Source organism: Neovison vison, chromosome 4, assembly GCF_020171115.1.
Source record: "Neovison vison isolate M4711 chromosome 4, ASM_NN_V1, whole genome shotgun sequence".
NCBI lineage: Eukaryota > Metazoa > Chordata > Mammalia > Carnivora > Mustelidae > Neogale > Neogale vison.
This window is the reverse complement of record NC_058094.1, coordinates 217,487,389-217,503,629: the sequence shown is the minus strand read 5'-3', so window position 1 is coordinate 217,503,629 and position 16,241 is coordinate 217,487,389. Positions and strand designations below refer to the sequence as shown.

Here is a 16,241-nt window from a genome sequence, read left to right as displayed (position 1 = left end):
TCTCCTGACCGTCCACCGGTGGAATACGCGCCCCCCCCCCAAGCAGCTGCTGGGAAATTGCTAGATTAGAATATTCCAGGGCCTAGCTAGCTAAGGCCTTAAGCGGGAGGGATGTGTATGTGAGAGATTTGAGAGACGGGAAGTTGGTGTGACTGTGGTGACAGGATGGGTGAGAGGTGGTGGCTGTTTTCTTACTGTTGACAGAGAGATGACTCGTTTTGTTGTTGTTGTTGTTTTGTTTTTGTTTTTTAAAGATTTTATTTATTCATTTGACAGACAGAAATCACAAGTAGTCAGGCAGGCAGAGAGAGAGAGAGAGGGGGAAGCAGGCTCCCCGCTGAGCAGAGATCCCGATGCGGGGCTCGATCCCAGGACCCTGGGACCACGACCCGAGCCGAAGACAGAGGCTTTAACCTGCTGAGCCACCCAGGCACCCCCTGGTTTTTTTTTTTTTTTTTTTAAATTATTATTGTTATCGACTGAAGGCTGATTTTTCCTTTTCTTATTGGCTGAGAGAGCAGGAGAAGTGTGCCCAGGGACAGCCAAGTCTGAAGCCTGGGAGCCCGGCCAGGGTCCCAAGCGCAGGTTTGGGAGTTATTGGTTGGTGTTCGCCGACGCTGCAGCCCCAGGAGCAAGTCAGAGCTGAGGTGGAGGCTGAGGGTGGGACCTCAGGGAAACTGGGCCCTCAAGAACGGGCAGAGAAGTGTCACCTCAGGGGAGAATGAGGAGCAGCAGCTGGAGAAGAAGGTGGACATGATAAATGGTGGCTAGATGGAATGAGTGATTTCTAACTGGTGGCTCTTGTTAATGTCTGTATTTGGTAAAATAAAGACAGCAGCCCTGTTCTCCAGCTAGTTCCCAAAATTTGGGGTCGGATTGTATTTGTTCTGGAAATCTGGAAGTCTGATATCTACTGGCGTAGATGATTCTGAGCTTTCTTTCTCAGTCTTCTTGGTTCCATTTTCCTTGTGGTTCACACAGGACGGTTTCTTAGACTTTCCTTCACTGACCGCTTTAGGGTCACATACGGGAAAGTGGGGGTGGTTGGTTGCCCTTTTGATGCTTTCCCTATGACTGTGCTTTGTCTTCCTGAACCACAGGATCAGCTGTTTCAGAAACAGATCATGGCTTTTGTTTTTGATCATTGATGACAGCTGGGGAGGGTCCCAGGTCCCTGACTTCCATCCTGTGCTTAGGGGCAGTGAGCATGTTGCTTAAGAGCACAGCCCCAAGACAAGACTACCTTGTTTCAGCCCTTGCTCTGCTCCTTACTAGTTCCGTGATCTTGGGCAAGTGACTTTATACCCGAGCCTCAGTTCCCTCATCAGCAAAGTTAGGATAATACCACTCATCTCATGGGCTTGTTGGGGACTGAATGACATATAAAACCTTCAGGTAATCCCTGGCTTGTGATAGATGCTCAGCAAGTTTTAGCAGCTGTTGTCACCATCATCATCTTCACCATTTTGATGGCATCAAGTTTGCCTAGAATGTTTTAATTTTCTCCCCTTGGTTGGTTCTGCAACCCAGATATTTGGCCCAGGCTTGACACCTTCCAGGCAGTGTCCCTTGATTGCTTCTCCACTTCTCTCAGACTCAGGAGGTGCCCGTCCTGTCTGCACTGATATCTTCTGAGCATGGCTGATCTTGCACTTGCCCTGCCATTTTAGAATCCTTTCTGTTTTCTGTCACTTTCACTAGAGTAGGAAAGGGGAAGAGTCCACACAACTCCACGGTTGTTAGTGTGTGCAGTGGAGGAGGGAAGTTGTCTTTCACTGAGATGGGGAAGTCTATCAGGAGTTTGGCTTTCTTTTGAAAAACGTATTAACTTATTAATGCTAATTAACTTATTAATTAATGTGTGTTTATTAACATGACATTAGAGCTTGGGCAATGTTTGAGTAAAGCTAATGATATTTGCCTGACTATTCTAGGTCCTGGTGACCTGGGTGATCATTTGAAGACTTTGGATCATTGGGGTGTGGTGCCAGTGCCTGGCTTGCAATGAATGTTGCTTGTGAATGTTAAGAATGGAGGAGGGGAGCAGAGGAAAGGGCTGGGCCTCAAGGCATGAGTGGGTGTACACATACCTTTAGCCGTAGGTGTCCACACTCATTTATTCAGCCATTGTTTAAGTGTCTGCTAAGTGCCCACCGACTGGCATGCTGTGACTCTTCTTTGGGGAATGGCCCTGTCTTTCTTATCAGACACTGATAGGAGGTGCTGTCCTGGTCCTAGAATTCAAAGGTGCTACCTCTTCCTTTGTAAACAAGCACTGTGGTTTTTCATCGTATAAACATGCTGGTTTTTCTCTGGCGCTGCTAAACAATATCAAGAACTATTCCTGAAAAATTATCTTAAAGACTGATTTTATGAGTTATATGAGTTTGGGCAGCACAAACTCATACCTTGTACCTTGTACCTTGAGCAAGGTACCACAGACTGGGGGCTTAGACAGAAACTTATCACAATTCTCAAGTCTGGAGATCTAAGATCAAGGCAGATTGATTTCTTTCTGAGGCCTCACTCCTTGGCTTGCAGATGGTGTCTTCTTCCTGTCCTCACATGTGTGCGTCTGTGTCTTCATTTTGTCTTCTTAGAAAGACTTTGGTCAGATTGGATTAGGCCCTCTTCCCCCACATCCTCTTTTTAACTTAATTACCTCTTTATTTTTTAAATTGTTAAAGTGATTTTATTTATTTGAGAGAGTACAAGCAGTGGGAAGGGCAGAGGAAAAGGGAGAAGCAGACTCCCCACTGAGCAGGGAACCTGACTTGGGGCTGGACCCCAGGACACCGAGATCATGACCTGAGCTGAAGGCAGACACTTAAGGAAATGAGCCACCCAGGCACCTCATTGATTACCTCTTTATAAACTATCTCCAAATACGGTCACTGGGGGGTTAGAACTTCAACATAAGAATTTTGGGGAGGCTCAGTTGAACTGTGACACCAGCTCTGCTTCTTTGCAGGAAGAACTGTAGAAACAATCACAGCTTGACGACAGATCACAACCTGAGTGTGCTGAGAACTCACGGTGTTGACCATCTCAGCTACAATGAGCTCTGCCAGCTTTTGTTTCAGAATGACCCCTGGCTTTTGCCAGAGGTGAGTTCCCGGGAGGGGATGTCTATGTGTGTAAGTGATGGGGGAGAAGCCAGAAGGTTTGAAGATAGGAAATATTATAGCAGAAGAGACCTCATAGTGACCACAGGGATCTGCTTGGAGGAGACCTGAATTACATTCCTGACTCTGCTGATTTTTATACCTCTGACCTTGGGCCAACCTTGCCCTGTCTAGAAGACTCCTTTCCTTCTGTTACATTTGTGCTGGCACCATCTTTGCAGGGCTTCTTTGAGGTTGGGAAAGTCTGTTTGGCCAGTGGCTGCCGCATGATGTTTCTTACATGGGGATGAGGGGATGAGAGACTCAGCAAGCTCCTCCCCATCTAGCAGGACTTGGAACCATGTGTTATTGCCAGATCCAGGAGGTCTGCGAGGAAATGATACTGTCTGTACTAAGTCAGTCACTCCCAGGGAATTTTGAACTTTAGTTGAGGTAAAGTCTCATAATGCACTTCAGATGCATTATGCATCTTGCAAACCTTGGTGCAATGACTATGTACTAGTTTGGGTCCTCTGAGAAGAGACACCAAGATCGGATTCGAAGTGCAAGAGATTTAGTGGAGACGGAACAGAAGGTGGGGAGCCTTTGGGCAGTGATGTGGCAGGATTGGGGAAAGGAAGAGGCTGGGGTAGGAAGAGACCCTCACTGTAGCACAGTTCCAAGGGAGCTTCTGTCTAGCCAAAGGGAGGTTCGGAACTATAGTAGCTCGCTGTTGCCTGAGAGCAGCCCATGGGAGCACGGGCTCTGTGTGAGTAAGGTGGCGGCTCCTGAGGGCAGCAGCTGAGCTGTGCAGCACGTCCAAGTGGTGTCCTGTGGCCAGCACATGTTTGTGGGGTAAGGCTATGCAGATTAGGTTGACCTGTTTCAATGAAAATGCTTCCATATTATTTAATTAAAACCACCCATTTGAGAAAGGTTTTACATGGCTTGGTGATGATTAGCACATAATAGGTATTAACTTTTTTCTTTTGCCTTTTGAAAATTAGTATTGATTTAATTCATCTAACCTTTATTGACTTTCAACTATGAGTTAGGCACTGGTGATAAGGAGAGAAAAAACCCTGTTCTGCCCTTCCAGGAGGCCCATTTCCTGGGTGAGACAGATAAGTCAGCATGGATTGCAAGGTGCTGTTCTAGATGCTGCAGTGGAAGTCAGCACTCTGGTCTCTGGGGCCCAGTTTAGGCACCTGGGGAGGCATCCTGGGGTAGATGGTGTGTGCTCTGAATGCTGAAGGTTGCATGAAGGATGAAGGTCTGGGAAGAAGGGGGCCACAGAAAGGATGGAACTGGCATGGTTGGGGACTATATGTAGGTCAGCACAACGTGGATTTAGGGTGGGAGAGGGGAGAAGGAGAAATGGGTGAGTAGAGACTCATCCATGCAGCCTTCAGTATCATGGGAAGGAGTTGCAGTGAGGGGGCCTCTGTTTGGAGAATGGGCATTAATCTTTTGGAGAGATTGTTTTGTCAATAGTATGAAAAATGAATCGGAAGGTGACCAGTCGGAGTGTGTAGCCTCCTTTGTACTTGGGTGTGCAGGTTGCTTCAGAACGCAGTGCCAGCAACTGGGAGCTGTGACCGTAAATTTGGACCCAGTACAGCTTTCCTGCCAGGCCTTCTGCTCGCAGTCTGGTCCCCTTATCAGATGAGCAGTCGGGGACTGCCGCCATGAATCCAGCACCTGCTATGTTCAAAGACATTTGTATTAGCCACTTTGTGTGTTTCCCATTTAATCCTTGTGATAGCCCAGTGTTTTTGGTGGCAGTATTCCCATTTTAGGGATTAAAAAGCTGAAACTCAGAGCTGGTGAGTGGCCTGCCTAAGGTTAGGCATCTTGTACGTGGCAAAATCAAGGTTAGGGCATAGCTTTTTCTGGCCTTTTCCCTTGGGGCTTCCATCCCCAGAGTGGAGTCCCTACTGATCTAAGTCTGGGTTCTGCAGCCCTCTGCTGCATTTCTATCTCTTGTTCAGTGTAATGCCTGTGAATTGCCTGGGTAGACCCTTGGTAGTCTTTGGCCTGGTTCTTATCTTCGGAAATTTGGAATGTAGAGAAGGTGCAGTTGATTCAAGTTCAAGTCCCAGCTTTACCAATAACCAATTCAATATACATTGTACATACCAAATGTAGATAGCTGTGTGACCTAGGGCAAGCCAGTGAACTTCTCTGTTTCTGTTAGCTCTTGAGAAAGGAAAGGGTTATATTTGGCCTTCTCCAAGATGCTTTAAACACTCAGCCTCTTTGACCCTGAATTTCAGAAAAAGAAGATGGTGTGCTGAGGCCTGGCTTAGGGAGTGTTGGTGAGTCAATGGGGGGAGGTTGTAAGTGGAGTATAAGTTGTTAGCTTGCTGCCCTATCAGTTACACTGAAATGTCTCCTGAGAAGGAAGCAGCTCTGATCAGTTGGAAGTTCTTTGGGTTTTCCCAGTGGAAGAGCTTATTCTGCACAATCTGCTGTCCACCCAGTTCTCATTTTATTCAAGGGCATCCATTAGCAGTCATCCGTCTAGAGTGGGGGATGTTCTCATAGCTCTGCGGCTTGTGAGGATGATGGAATCACAACTTTGGCTAGGTCTCTAGAGGAACCTCTTGTGACCATGCACTGGTCGGGAGTGGGGGTAGTGTCCTGTGTGGCCTTCCTAAGCTGGTGTTTTTTTCCTTTTCTGTCAACAGATCTGCCTTCATTATAACAAAGGAGATGGACCCTACGGCTCTTGTTCCTTTCAAAAGCAGTGTATCAAACTCCATATCTGCCAGTATTTCTTACAGGGTGAATGCAAGTTTGGCAGTGGCTGTAAGAGATCACATGATATCTCTAATGCTGAGAATCTGGAAAAACTGGAGAGGTTGGGCATGAGCTCAGATCTGGTGAGCAGGCTGCCTTCCATTTACAGAAATGCTCACGACATCAAGAATCGGAGCTCCACCACCAGCAGAGGGCATCCTCCTACCCTGGGCCCACAGGGGACTTCTGGTAAGGGGACTTTGGACTGGGGCCCTTGGATTCCACATTAATGGAATGTGTGACCTCAGGCAAGTCTCTGCTGCTTTTAGTAAAGTGCTGTTGGTGATTCCTTCCCAGCTAGTGGGTGTTTTGAAGATGACTTGAAATCATAGCCACAAACAAGCAAGATATTCTAGATAAATGCCAATTCATTTAGAAGGTGAATGAATTCCTAACAGGTCTAATCTGCAGTGAACAAAGCCCATTTTATTTTATCTTATTTTTTTAAAAAGATTTTATTTATTTATTTGACAGATCACAAGTAGGCAGAGAGGCAGGCAGAGAGAGAGGAAGGGAAGCAGGCTCCCTGCTGAGCAGAGAGCCTGATGTGGGGCTTGATCCCATGATGCTGGGATCATGACCTGAGCCAAAGGCAGAGGAACAAAGCCTATTTTAATTTCAGCTCTCTTTTTGACATGAATAAAGGGAATTATTTAGTCCCCATAAATTTGCTTTGTTCATTGTTCCTCTCCAGTACCTAGACAGTGCCTGGCCCACAGTGGGCACTTAAGCATTTGTTGAATGACCAAGTGTGCTAGAATACTTTTTTTTTTTCTTAAAGAACATCAAGAAACATAAAGAACTTTTTTTTTTCTTAACATCAGGTTTAGTGACAGGCAAATGGGGAAATTTTGAGCAGAGATTGCTTATTAAATAAGCATTTCTTCACTTATTATGTGGGAAATAAATAATGTAGTCCATTAGAGAGGTTATGACACATTGGGGTCCTTTGGATTTCACAGTATCAGCTGTTGGCTGGCCGTTCTGTTATCCATTCTCTAAGTTAACGAATTTGTGTGCTTGCCAGGTGCTAGGCACTGGCCTGGGCCCTGGTTATCCTTTGGACACTAGGACACAGTACTCCCCTTACCCCCCACCAGAATACATAACCAAACCATGTGTTGTCTGTGGGATTTTAATAGACCTTTAGTAGGGGTTATCTAGGATTTTTTTTTTTTTAAAGATTTTATTTTATTTATTTATTTGACAGAGAGAGATCACAAGCAGGCAGAGAGGCAGGCAGAGAGAGAGGAGGAAGCAGGCTCCCCGCTGAGCAGAGAGCCCGATGTGGGGCTCGATCCCAGGACCCTGGGATCATGACCTGAGCCGAAGGCAGCGGCTTAACCCACTGAGCCACCCAGGCGCCCCTATCTAGGATTTTTTAAAAAAGATTTTATTTATTTATTTGACAGAGATCACAGGTAGGCAGAGAGGGTGGGGTGTGGGAGAAGCAGGCTCCCTGCTGAGCAGAGAGCCCCATGTGGGACTTGATCCTAGGACCCTGGGACCATGACCCGAGCTGAAGACAGCGGCTCAACCCACTGAGGGTTGAGCCCATCCAGGCACCCTGTTATCTAAGATTTTTAATAGACCACTGCTAAAATATCAGGTGAGTGCTAGGACTACCAGCAAACAAACTTAACACTATGATCTTACCTGATTTTTTATATTTAAAAATTGTCCTTGCTATATGTGTTTTTTTTTTTCTTTACATTTTCTTCAGTTATTTTGGGTTAATTTCTTTCAGTAGTGGGAAGCTAGATGTAGATAGGTTTTGTTTTAAATAGATCTTTATGAGCGTCAGTTCCATTTTGGCCTTAGGAAGGGAGGGAAGGCTGTCTGCCCTTGGAGAGCAAAGTTGGTGTCCTTAAAGGCCTCAAAGGTATAGGTTTTCAGGCCCAGCCTGTGGGTGTCTTGAGGGGTCTATAAAAAGGGAAAGGAAAATGAATAACAAAATAACAGGTGATACTGAATACTGAAGGTTTGTGAATGAATTTTACGTACTTACATGGTGGTGGGGGACCAGTGGTAAAGCCTCATTAGAGCACTACTAGTAAAGGTAAACTTTGAAATCCCCTCCGTGCCTGTTTTATATTAAAATTCCTACAACTGACGTGAAGTTACTTAAGGAGGTTTCAAGATTAGGAGCACAGCCAGAGATGAGAAAAAAGGACCCGTCCGTGGTGTCTTGATTTCGCTAGCAGCCGTGTGGCCTCAGGCTCCCTGGCTCCTCTCTAAAAAGCTGGAGGGTCCATTTACATGTCTAAGGGTAAGTTCATCCTGATCGTCATAGGATTTTGTGAGATTGCCTCACCCACTTTTGTCTTCTGCAGAGAAATGAATGAATTTTCTTTTCTCTCTTTTGTATCTTGAACTACTCTGACTCCATCATATCAGAAGCTCTGATGGATGCTGATACGTCTTTGTGGTATTTCTTTGTAGAAAGAAGAGATAGCTCAGGTTCTGTGTCTCCAAACACCTCTAACCAAGAGGAGAGCGATCAGATCTGCTTGTACCATATCCGGAAAAGTTGTAGCTTTCAAGGTAGGTCAGAGGAATCCCTTTCATCCATTGCAGGCGGGACAGTGGCTTCTCGTTTCAAGAGTTCTGCTCTAAGGCCACCCTTCAAGGTCTTCTCCCCCAATCTCTGAAGAAGAGAAGAAGATTAGGGCCTTCTTAACTGAGCTGGGGGGCATTTCTGGGGGAGTTGAGGATGGTAACAATTGAATTTCTGGAAATAAGACTATAGGTGGGTTTTTGGGAATATAACTGGTCCATGCAGGAAGTGCCAAGTGTTGACCCTTGATCAGCTTAGCTTGAGGTCACAGACCAGTGCAGATACCCAATATAGTGGGAACAAATATGAGTGTCCCTCATAAAGGGTTGCTGTAGACTTAGAAATCCTTCAGGAACCCAGAAGGCCCTCCCTCAGTATATGTCCCTGTGTGCTCTTGGGGAACAAGAACTTAAGCTGGGCGTTTCTCTCCGTGGTCCCTCTTTTATCAAAAGTAGCACTTCTTGTGGGTACATGTGTGTCTGTATTTTTACTAAACCTTTGTTTTCTTCTTACTGTTGGCCTGGGCTTTGACTGAAGAAAGCTTACTTTTAAAATTTGGTGACTCTTAAAAAAAACAAAACAAAACACCAAACTTCTTGTTTCATTTTCAGTCTTTAAAAGGTACCCAAGCAATTCAGGACTACTTTCACTTTGTAAAAGAGTCCAATAATACAGAGTAAATTCTGAAGCTCTCCTTCAGCCTTCCCCAAAGGTAAACATGTGCTGTGTGGTCATGATGCTTGCTTTGCATATTTTTTAACGGATGGGTACATGTGATAGGTATTCCTTAACATGCTTTCTTTACTTAACATTGTGTCTTGGAGATTTTTTCCACCTTAGTATATGTAAGTCCATCTTATTTTTGTTTTTATTTTTTTTAAAAGACTTTATTTATTGACACAGAGTTCACAAGCAGGCAGAGAGGCAGGCAGAGAGAGGGGGAAGCAGGCTCCCTGCTGAGCAGAGAGCCCGATGCGGGGCTCGATCCCAGGACCCTGAAATCATGACCTGAGCTGAAGGCAGAGGCTTGAACCCACTGAGCCACCTAGGTGCCCCAGTGCATCTTATTTTTAAAAAGCAACTGTAGTATCCAGTGAGAATGATAGTCCATTGAGCATCTGAGTACGCATGCGTATTTCCATAGCTCGGTTCCTGGAAACAGAATGCTAGCTCAAACAGATAATGTGTGTCATATATACATGTATGTTTTTAAAATCAATATTATTGAGCTATAATTTACCCACTGTAACATTTTAAATATTTAAAAATTTTCAGTGTACACTGAGTTCTGGTAATAACAATTTATATATGGAAGAATTTCTTAATTCTGAAAGTGTCTTTGTCCCATTACAGTTAATCCTCACCCTCTAGTTTTCTGACCTCATGCAGCCCCTATGTACTTTTTGTCATTGTAGGATTTCCCTTTCTAGAATTTCATATAAATGGAATCATACAGCATGTATTTTTCTGTCCCTGTCTTTGCTCACTTAGCATGTTATTGTGATTTGTCCATGCTGGGAAATCAGTAGTTTGGTCTTTTTTATTGCTAAGGAGTATTCTGTTGCATGGACTGACTACAATTTGTTTATCCATTCATATGTTTGATGAACATTTGAGGGGTTTCAAGTTTTTGGCTTTTATAAATCTTTTACAAATATGTACAAGTTTTCATGTGGTTATCTGTTTTCACTTCTCTTGAGTGAAGGCCTTGATGTGGAATTACTGGAATATGTAAGTATGTGTTTAACTTTTTATAAGAAACTGCCACTGTCTTCCAAAGTTGGTATACCTTCCCATAAGCAACGTAGGAAAGTTCGTTGCTCTGTGTTCTTGTTAACATTTGGTATTGTCAGTCTTTTAAACTTCAGCCATTGTAATTAATGAGTAATGATATCTTATTGTGGTTTTAATTTACCTTTCCCTGATGATAATGATGTTTAATGTTTATTTTCATGTACTTACTGGCCATTTGAATATCTTCTGTGAAGTATCTAGTTAAATTTTTTGCTAATTTTTTTATATGACTGCTTGATTGGGATATTAAGTATAATTCACATTCCATACAATTCACCCATTTAATGCTTTTTAGTGTAGTTACAGAATTATGCAGGTATTATCAAGTCAATATTAGAACATTTCTTCAGTCCCAAAGAGGTGCTCTGCCCATTCTCCCTGCCTCCAGCTCCTGGCAACCACAGGTTTATATCCTCTCTGTATGGATTTGCTTGGATGTTTCATGTAAATGGAATTATACAATATGTGGTGTTTTGTGACTATTTTGTCCAATTTCTAAATTGGATTGTTGATCTCTCATTATTGAGTTGTGAGGGTTTTGAGTATTGTTTATAGAAGTCGTTGTCAGATAGAGGTATTGAAAATATATTTTCCTTATCTGTATCATTCATATTCCTTTTCTTTATGGTGCCTTGAGGAATAAAAGTTACAATATCAGTGACCATATTAGTATCTTTTTCTTTTATAGTTTGTTTGTGTCCTAAAAATCTTTGCCTGTTCCAAGCCCCCCAAAATGGCTCTATGGTTTTTTTTTTTTCCTAGAAGTTTTGGGTTTCACTTTTATGTTTAGGTCTAGCTGTTACTCTTGATCTGTTTACTCTAATAATTATTCCTTAGGTATTGATTTTTGTGTGTGAATTAGCTTCCCGTCTATGTTATTTTTCCTCACATGTTGGGTGACTCTTGGTTGTCTCCTTGAGAATCCTGGGGTCTGCTGGTGATTCCGATTCTGATTCGGGCTTAGAGGGGAAGAGCTGCTTGGTGGTGCGGGCTGCTGGGATGTATCCTCGGAGTGGGGTGGGGGCTTTGATGGCTTCTCTCTCTCTCCAGCCCTCTGGCCACACTCGCATGTTCCTTGGGGCAAAGAACAAGGTTGCAAGGCTCAAGCAGGGTATGGAGGAAGTGCCTGCTCCAGTGGGTGGGTCCCAGTTACTCTCATTGTGACTGACCAGGTGTCCTTGCTTTTTTGTTACATGTAACTCTGAGTTTGTTAAGGACCCCCACTCCAGACCCCATTTCCATAGCAGCTCTCTTCTGCATATTTACCTGTGTTTTTCTCTCTTTAACTCTTGTCAGTTTGATTCTGTGTGCTTCTGTGGTTTTTTTGATGGCACTCCTTATTGTTTTCCAGCATTTTTGGATTTGTTCTTCTCTCCAGCCTGTCATTTATTTATTTATTTATTTATTTTAAAAAGATTATTTATTTATTTGACAGAGATCATAAGTAGGCAGAGGCAGGCAGAGAGAGAGAGGAAGGGAAGCAGGTTCCCTGCTGAGCAGAGAGCCCGATACAGGGCTCTATCCCAGGACCCTGGGATCATGACCTGAGCTGAAGGCAGAGGCTTTAACCCACTGAGCCACCCAGGTGCCCCATCCAGACTGTCATTTAAAGTGATGTAGGGAGAAAGGAGATATGGATGTGTTATTTTGTCTCCCAAATCGATGTGGTTTTTGCAACCCACCTTCTGGAAAGCCTAGACTCTAGACTTTAGACTCAACAAAGCAGGGAACATTAGAAGGAGGGAAAGGAAATGGAGAAAGGGGTTAAGAGGACCAGGGAAGATATGGCAGACAAGGGACCTCTTTACCTGAGACTCTGCCCTCACCTGCCACCATGGCTGTAGTGGCCTGCATGGCACCCTTTCTTCTTGGGCTCCTTCTGGTTTGTGAGTGATGTGGGCTCCACGTTGAGCTCACATTAAGAACTGGAGGCCCCAGGACTGCTGTTCGACCACAGCACCTTGCTTTGGCCCCTGTGTCCTTCACAAGGAGGCGTCAGCCTGAAGGGTAGTGGGTGCTGTGCTTTCCCTGAAGGGCGCCTTCTTAAGGGGAGTGTCTTTGTTCAGGCTGTCCAGCACTCACTTGAGCTGGGGTCTGTAGGTGCAGTGACTGAACACTGATCATTAACCCTGATCATTTCCATAGTGCCCTCAGGGAGGGAACAAGAAATCTTATTTGGTTATGATCTCTGGACCATGCCTGTGACCTTATCTATTCAGATTGGGCCCTTCATTATCGTTCTATCGTACATACTCTGGTAGAGAGTCCAAGAGGTCTCTTAGCTTGTTGTGAGCTGTCCATGCTGTAACTCTGGACAAGTCATGATGTCCTGAGTCCCCAGAGTGGCTTAACCCAGACTTGGTGAACTGGGGAATTTCCTCGTTTGAGTCTCCTTGGCTGGGTGTTCTTGTCTGTCCTGTCTGCCTGGCCTCAGGCCTGGCTTTTGACAATCCCAGACAGCCTGCTCGCCTGCCTCTATGGTCCTCCCCCCACAAGGTAACTTTTGTAGAGTCTGTGGGCGAGAAGTGGCATTGAAATGTGCCTGAAAGGCTGTGTACAATATTATTATTATTATTATTTATTTGTTTGTTTTAAAGATTTATTTATCTATTTTAGAGAGCAAAGTACATGTGCAAAAGTCGGGGGTAGGGACAGAGGGAGAGAATCTTTCAAGCATATGCCCCGCTGAGCATGGAGCCCTACTGGGCTTGATCTCATGACCCTGAGATCATGACCGGAGCTGAAATCAAGAGTCAGATGCTTAACTGACTGAGCCACCAGGTGCCACTACATAGACTTTTAGAAAATTTTATTTTTTTTTCCAGTGTCAAATTAGCCATGTTTCATTGTCATTGTTTTGAAAGATAAAGATGCATGAAGGACAGCCAGTAGGAAATGTTTCTCTCATACCTTTTTTTTCTGGCACCCAGATCCCCTCCAGAAACAATTATTTTTTTTTAAAAGATTTTATTTATTTATTTGACAGAGAGAGATTACAAGTAGGCAGAGAGGCAGACAGAGAGAGAGGAGGAAGCAGGCTCCCTGCTGAGCAGAGAGCCCGACGCGGGACTCGATCCCAGGACCCCGAGATCATGACCCGAGCCGAAGGCAGCGGCTTAACCCACTGAGCCACCCAGGTGCCCCCAGAAACAATTATTGTTACCAGTTCTTGGCTGTCCTTCCCAAAGATTTTATTCTTGTACAAGCATATATGTCTGGTCGGTTTCCTTCTCACATAGGTGCTCTATGCACACTGTTTTGTATCTTTTTTCACTTAACTAGACATTTAGTTTTTTGGAATATATTCTTATGGTTCAGAATTCTGAAGGCATAGGAAACAACAGGAATCTTTCCTCATAGCTTTGTCCCTGGTGACCCACTTCCCCTCAGCAAGGAAAAATATGCGTGTATGTATGTATTCAATCAGAGTATCTCTAATTTTTCTTTTCTGTGTTTCACCCAAATAGAGGTATGTGTACCTTGTCATGTATCTTTCTACCCAGTTGCGTATATGTTGGAGGTAGGTCCGTGTCAGAGTGCAAAGAGCGTCCTGCAGCTTTTCTTTCAAGTCTGCCTTTCCTCTGTGAGGATATACCAGAACCTCATATAGAATATTGGAAGGTAGAGAAAGTGTTGGGTGCATTCCAGACGAGGCAGGCGGGATGTGCTGGAGTGACAGAGGTCTCAGAGAGCAGGGAAGATGTGGGGAAGTGACTGGCTGGGAACTGTAGAGCTGGGCCATTCTGTGTATTTGGGCAGGGGCAGGGTGGTGTGTATAAACATCTTCAGAGATGTGGGGGTGTGTTGAGGGGGTGAGTATGTTAGCAGCCAGAAGATCAGAGTGGGCTGGAGCCACACTGCTGACTCAGCTGTGGTCAGATGTGTCAGGGGTTGGATGGGTTTCTAGTGGCGATGAACCTGGCTCTGTTTTTGCTATGGCCGCTCCTTGTCCCATGCTACATGCATAGCGATAATGGGTCGTCATACTGCCCCCTGCAGTCTGATTGGCGTTCTCACTATCAGCTCTTTACTGGCGAGATGAAATTCACACATGATGTAACCTACTAACATACGTGTTTTTAAAAATTGACCTAATGTCCTGTTAAAAGGGGAAGCATAAAAGGGAAGTGTGTATAATAGAACACACAGCATTTCAGTATTTAGGTGCTCAGGTATGACTGCTCTAAAAATGACTCCCCTGCAGTTCTCCAAAGTGTTCCCAGGTCAGTGGGCAGCACCACACCCATTGAGAACCACAGGACTAGGTCATGCTTTGTATATATTGCCAAGATGACTTACTTCCTTATATTCTTATTTTAGATAAGTGCAATAAAGTTCACTTCCATTTGCCATATCGATGGCAGTTCTTGGACAGAGGCAAGTGGAAGGATTTGGACAAAATGGAGCTTATTGAAGAGGCATATAGCAATCCCAGGAAAGACAGGTATGAAATATGTCACTTGTGTCCACTGTGTGCCTGGTTGAGTGCAGGGTGGGGAGTTGAGACTCAGCAGAGTTGAGATTTGATACCGCGTACGTGTATCACACACACATGTGCGTGCACATGCACACGCACACCCTCTTCCCCTCCCACCCCAAGTAAACAACCTGGACCGGAGGTAAAGGCTTTGGGCTGGAAGTTAGAAGTTAATGTTCATTCTGTGTTTTGGTCCTCTGCTTTCCCACCTTTCTCTCCTTTAGGAAGGAGCCGTGGGGAAAGGAGATGTTGGTACCAAGTAAGTTTTGAATCATTTGCTGCTGGGATTGATCACGTACATATATCCACACTGATTACCACGGAAGAGCAAGAGGCATTCATTTGTGAAATTTTAGCCATTGTGTGTAAAGTCCTGTAGCTGAACTGCTGTTGATTGTTAGGCTTTTAACTTTTAAATTTTTCTAAGTGTGTCCCACTATTTTCACTTAGTCAGTTCAGAGTCAATTGGCAAGTCCCAGAGAGGCTTATTTTCAAATACTTCTCATATTGTGGCTTGAACTTGCTAAAATATGTTGCCAAGAAAAGAATTTAAGCCTGCTTTTTAAATGGGAAAAATAAATTTGTGCTCAGAGTGCAATTACGCACAAATTGCTGCTGGTAAAGTATGTGAAACAAATTGTTCCCCTTTGGAAGATGAATTGACTCACATGTGCCCCCCTCTCTCTTTTTCTGAGGCAGAATTTACACATAGGGAAGTACACAGATAGTAATTGCATAGTCCGCTGAGTCTTGACAAATGCACGCGTTCATGTAGCAGAGACTCTAATCCAAACAGAGATCGTTTGCATCACCCCAGAAAGTCTTCTCCTGTCCCCTTTGCGTCAGTGTCCACCCATGGGCCACCATTGTTCCGACATCTGTCACCACAGATTAGTCTCGCCTGGTCTTGAGCCCCATCTAAATGGAGACTTAACCGCTCTACCGCCATGTTTGGCGCCTTTCAGCGCTCTGTTCTCAAGACTCAGCCACAGTGCGCTGTCTCCTGGTGCACATGCGCGCGGGTTGGGGGGCAGATGAAACTGCGGGGGACGGGTGGGGGCAGGTAGGCTGGGTCTGTCTTCAGCTCTGCCAGGTGATGCTAAACTGTTTGCCGAAGTGATTCTGCTGCTTTCCACCCCCATCCACGGTCTGTGGTGACTCTCTCCCTAATGTCTGGTATTGTTTGCCATCTGAACTTTGCCCAGCCTGGGGATGTAAAGTGGTATCTCGGCTTGCCTCTCTCCAGGTCCTAATGAGAGAAAGTGTCTCTGCCTGTTTGGGGGCCATTCCTTGTAGTTTGCTTGTTTTGTTGAAGGGGAAGTTTGTGTGTTTAGTTTTTTATTTAGTTCTGGATATTAAATATGCTTTGAAAATAAACTCTTCCTGTCAACTTATGATATTTTTTAATATAGAGAAGTATTTAACCATCTTTATCTTTATGGTTTTGTACTTTTTGAGTCATAAGAAATCCTTATCCCAAGACCATGAGGAAATGTTTCTAAATTTT

At 44.5% G+C, this 16,241-nt stretch overlaps 1 protein-coding gene across 1 annotated transcript in view; it reads left to right on the top strand.

Moving 5' to 3' along the window:
• Positions 1-16,241, top strand: part of PARP12 (poly(ADP-ribose) polymerase family member 12) — a 40,849-nt gene that overhangs the window by 1,441 nt on the left and 23,167 nt on the right. The window contains exons 2-5 of the mRNA XM_044246703.1: positions 2,972-3,107; positions 5,795-6,095; positions 8,349-8,450; positions 14,578-14,701. Of these exons, the coding sequence (XP_044102638.1) occupies positions 2,972-3,107; positions 5,795-6,095; positions 8,349-8,450; positions 14,578-14,701 (663 nt within the window). The remainder of the gene's footprint in view (positions 1-2,971; positions 3,108-5,794; positions 6,096-8,348; positions 8,451-14,577; positions 14,702-16,241) is intronic.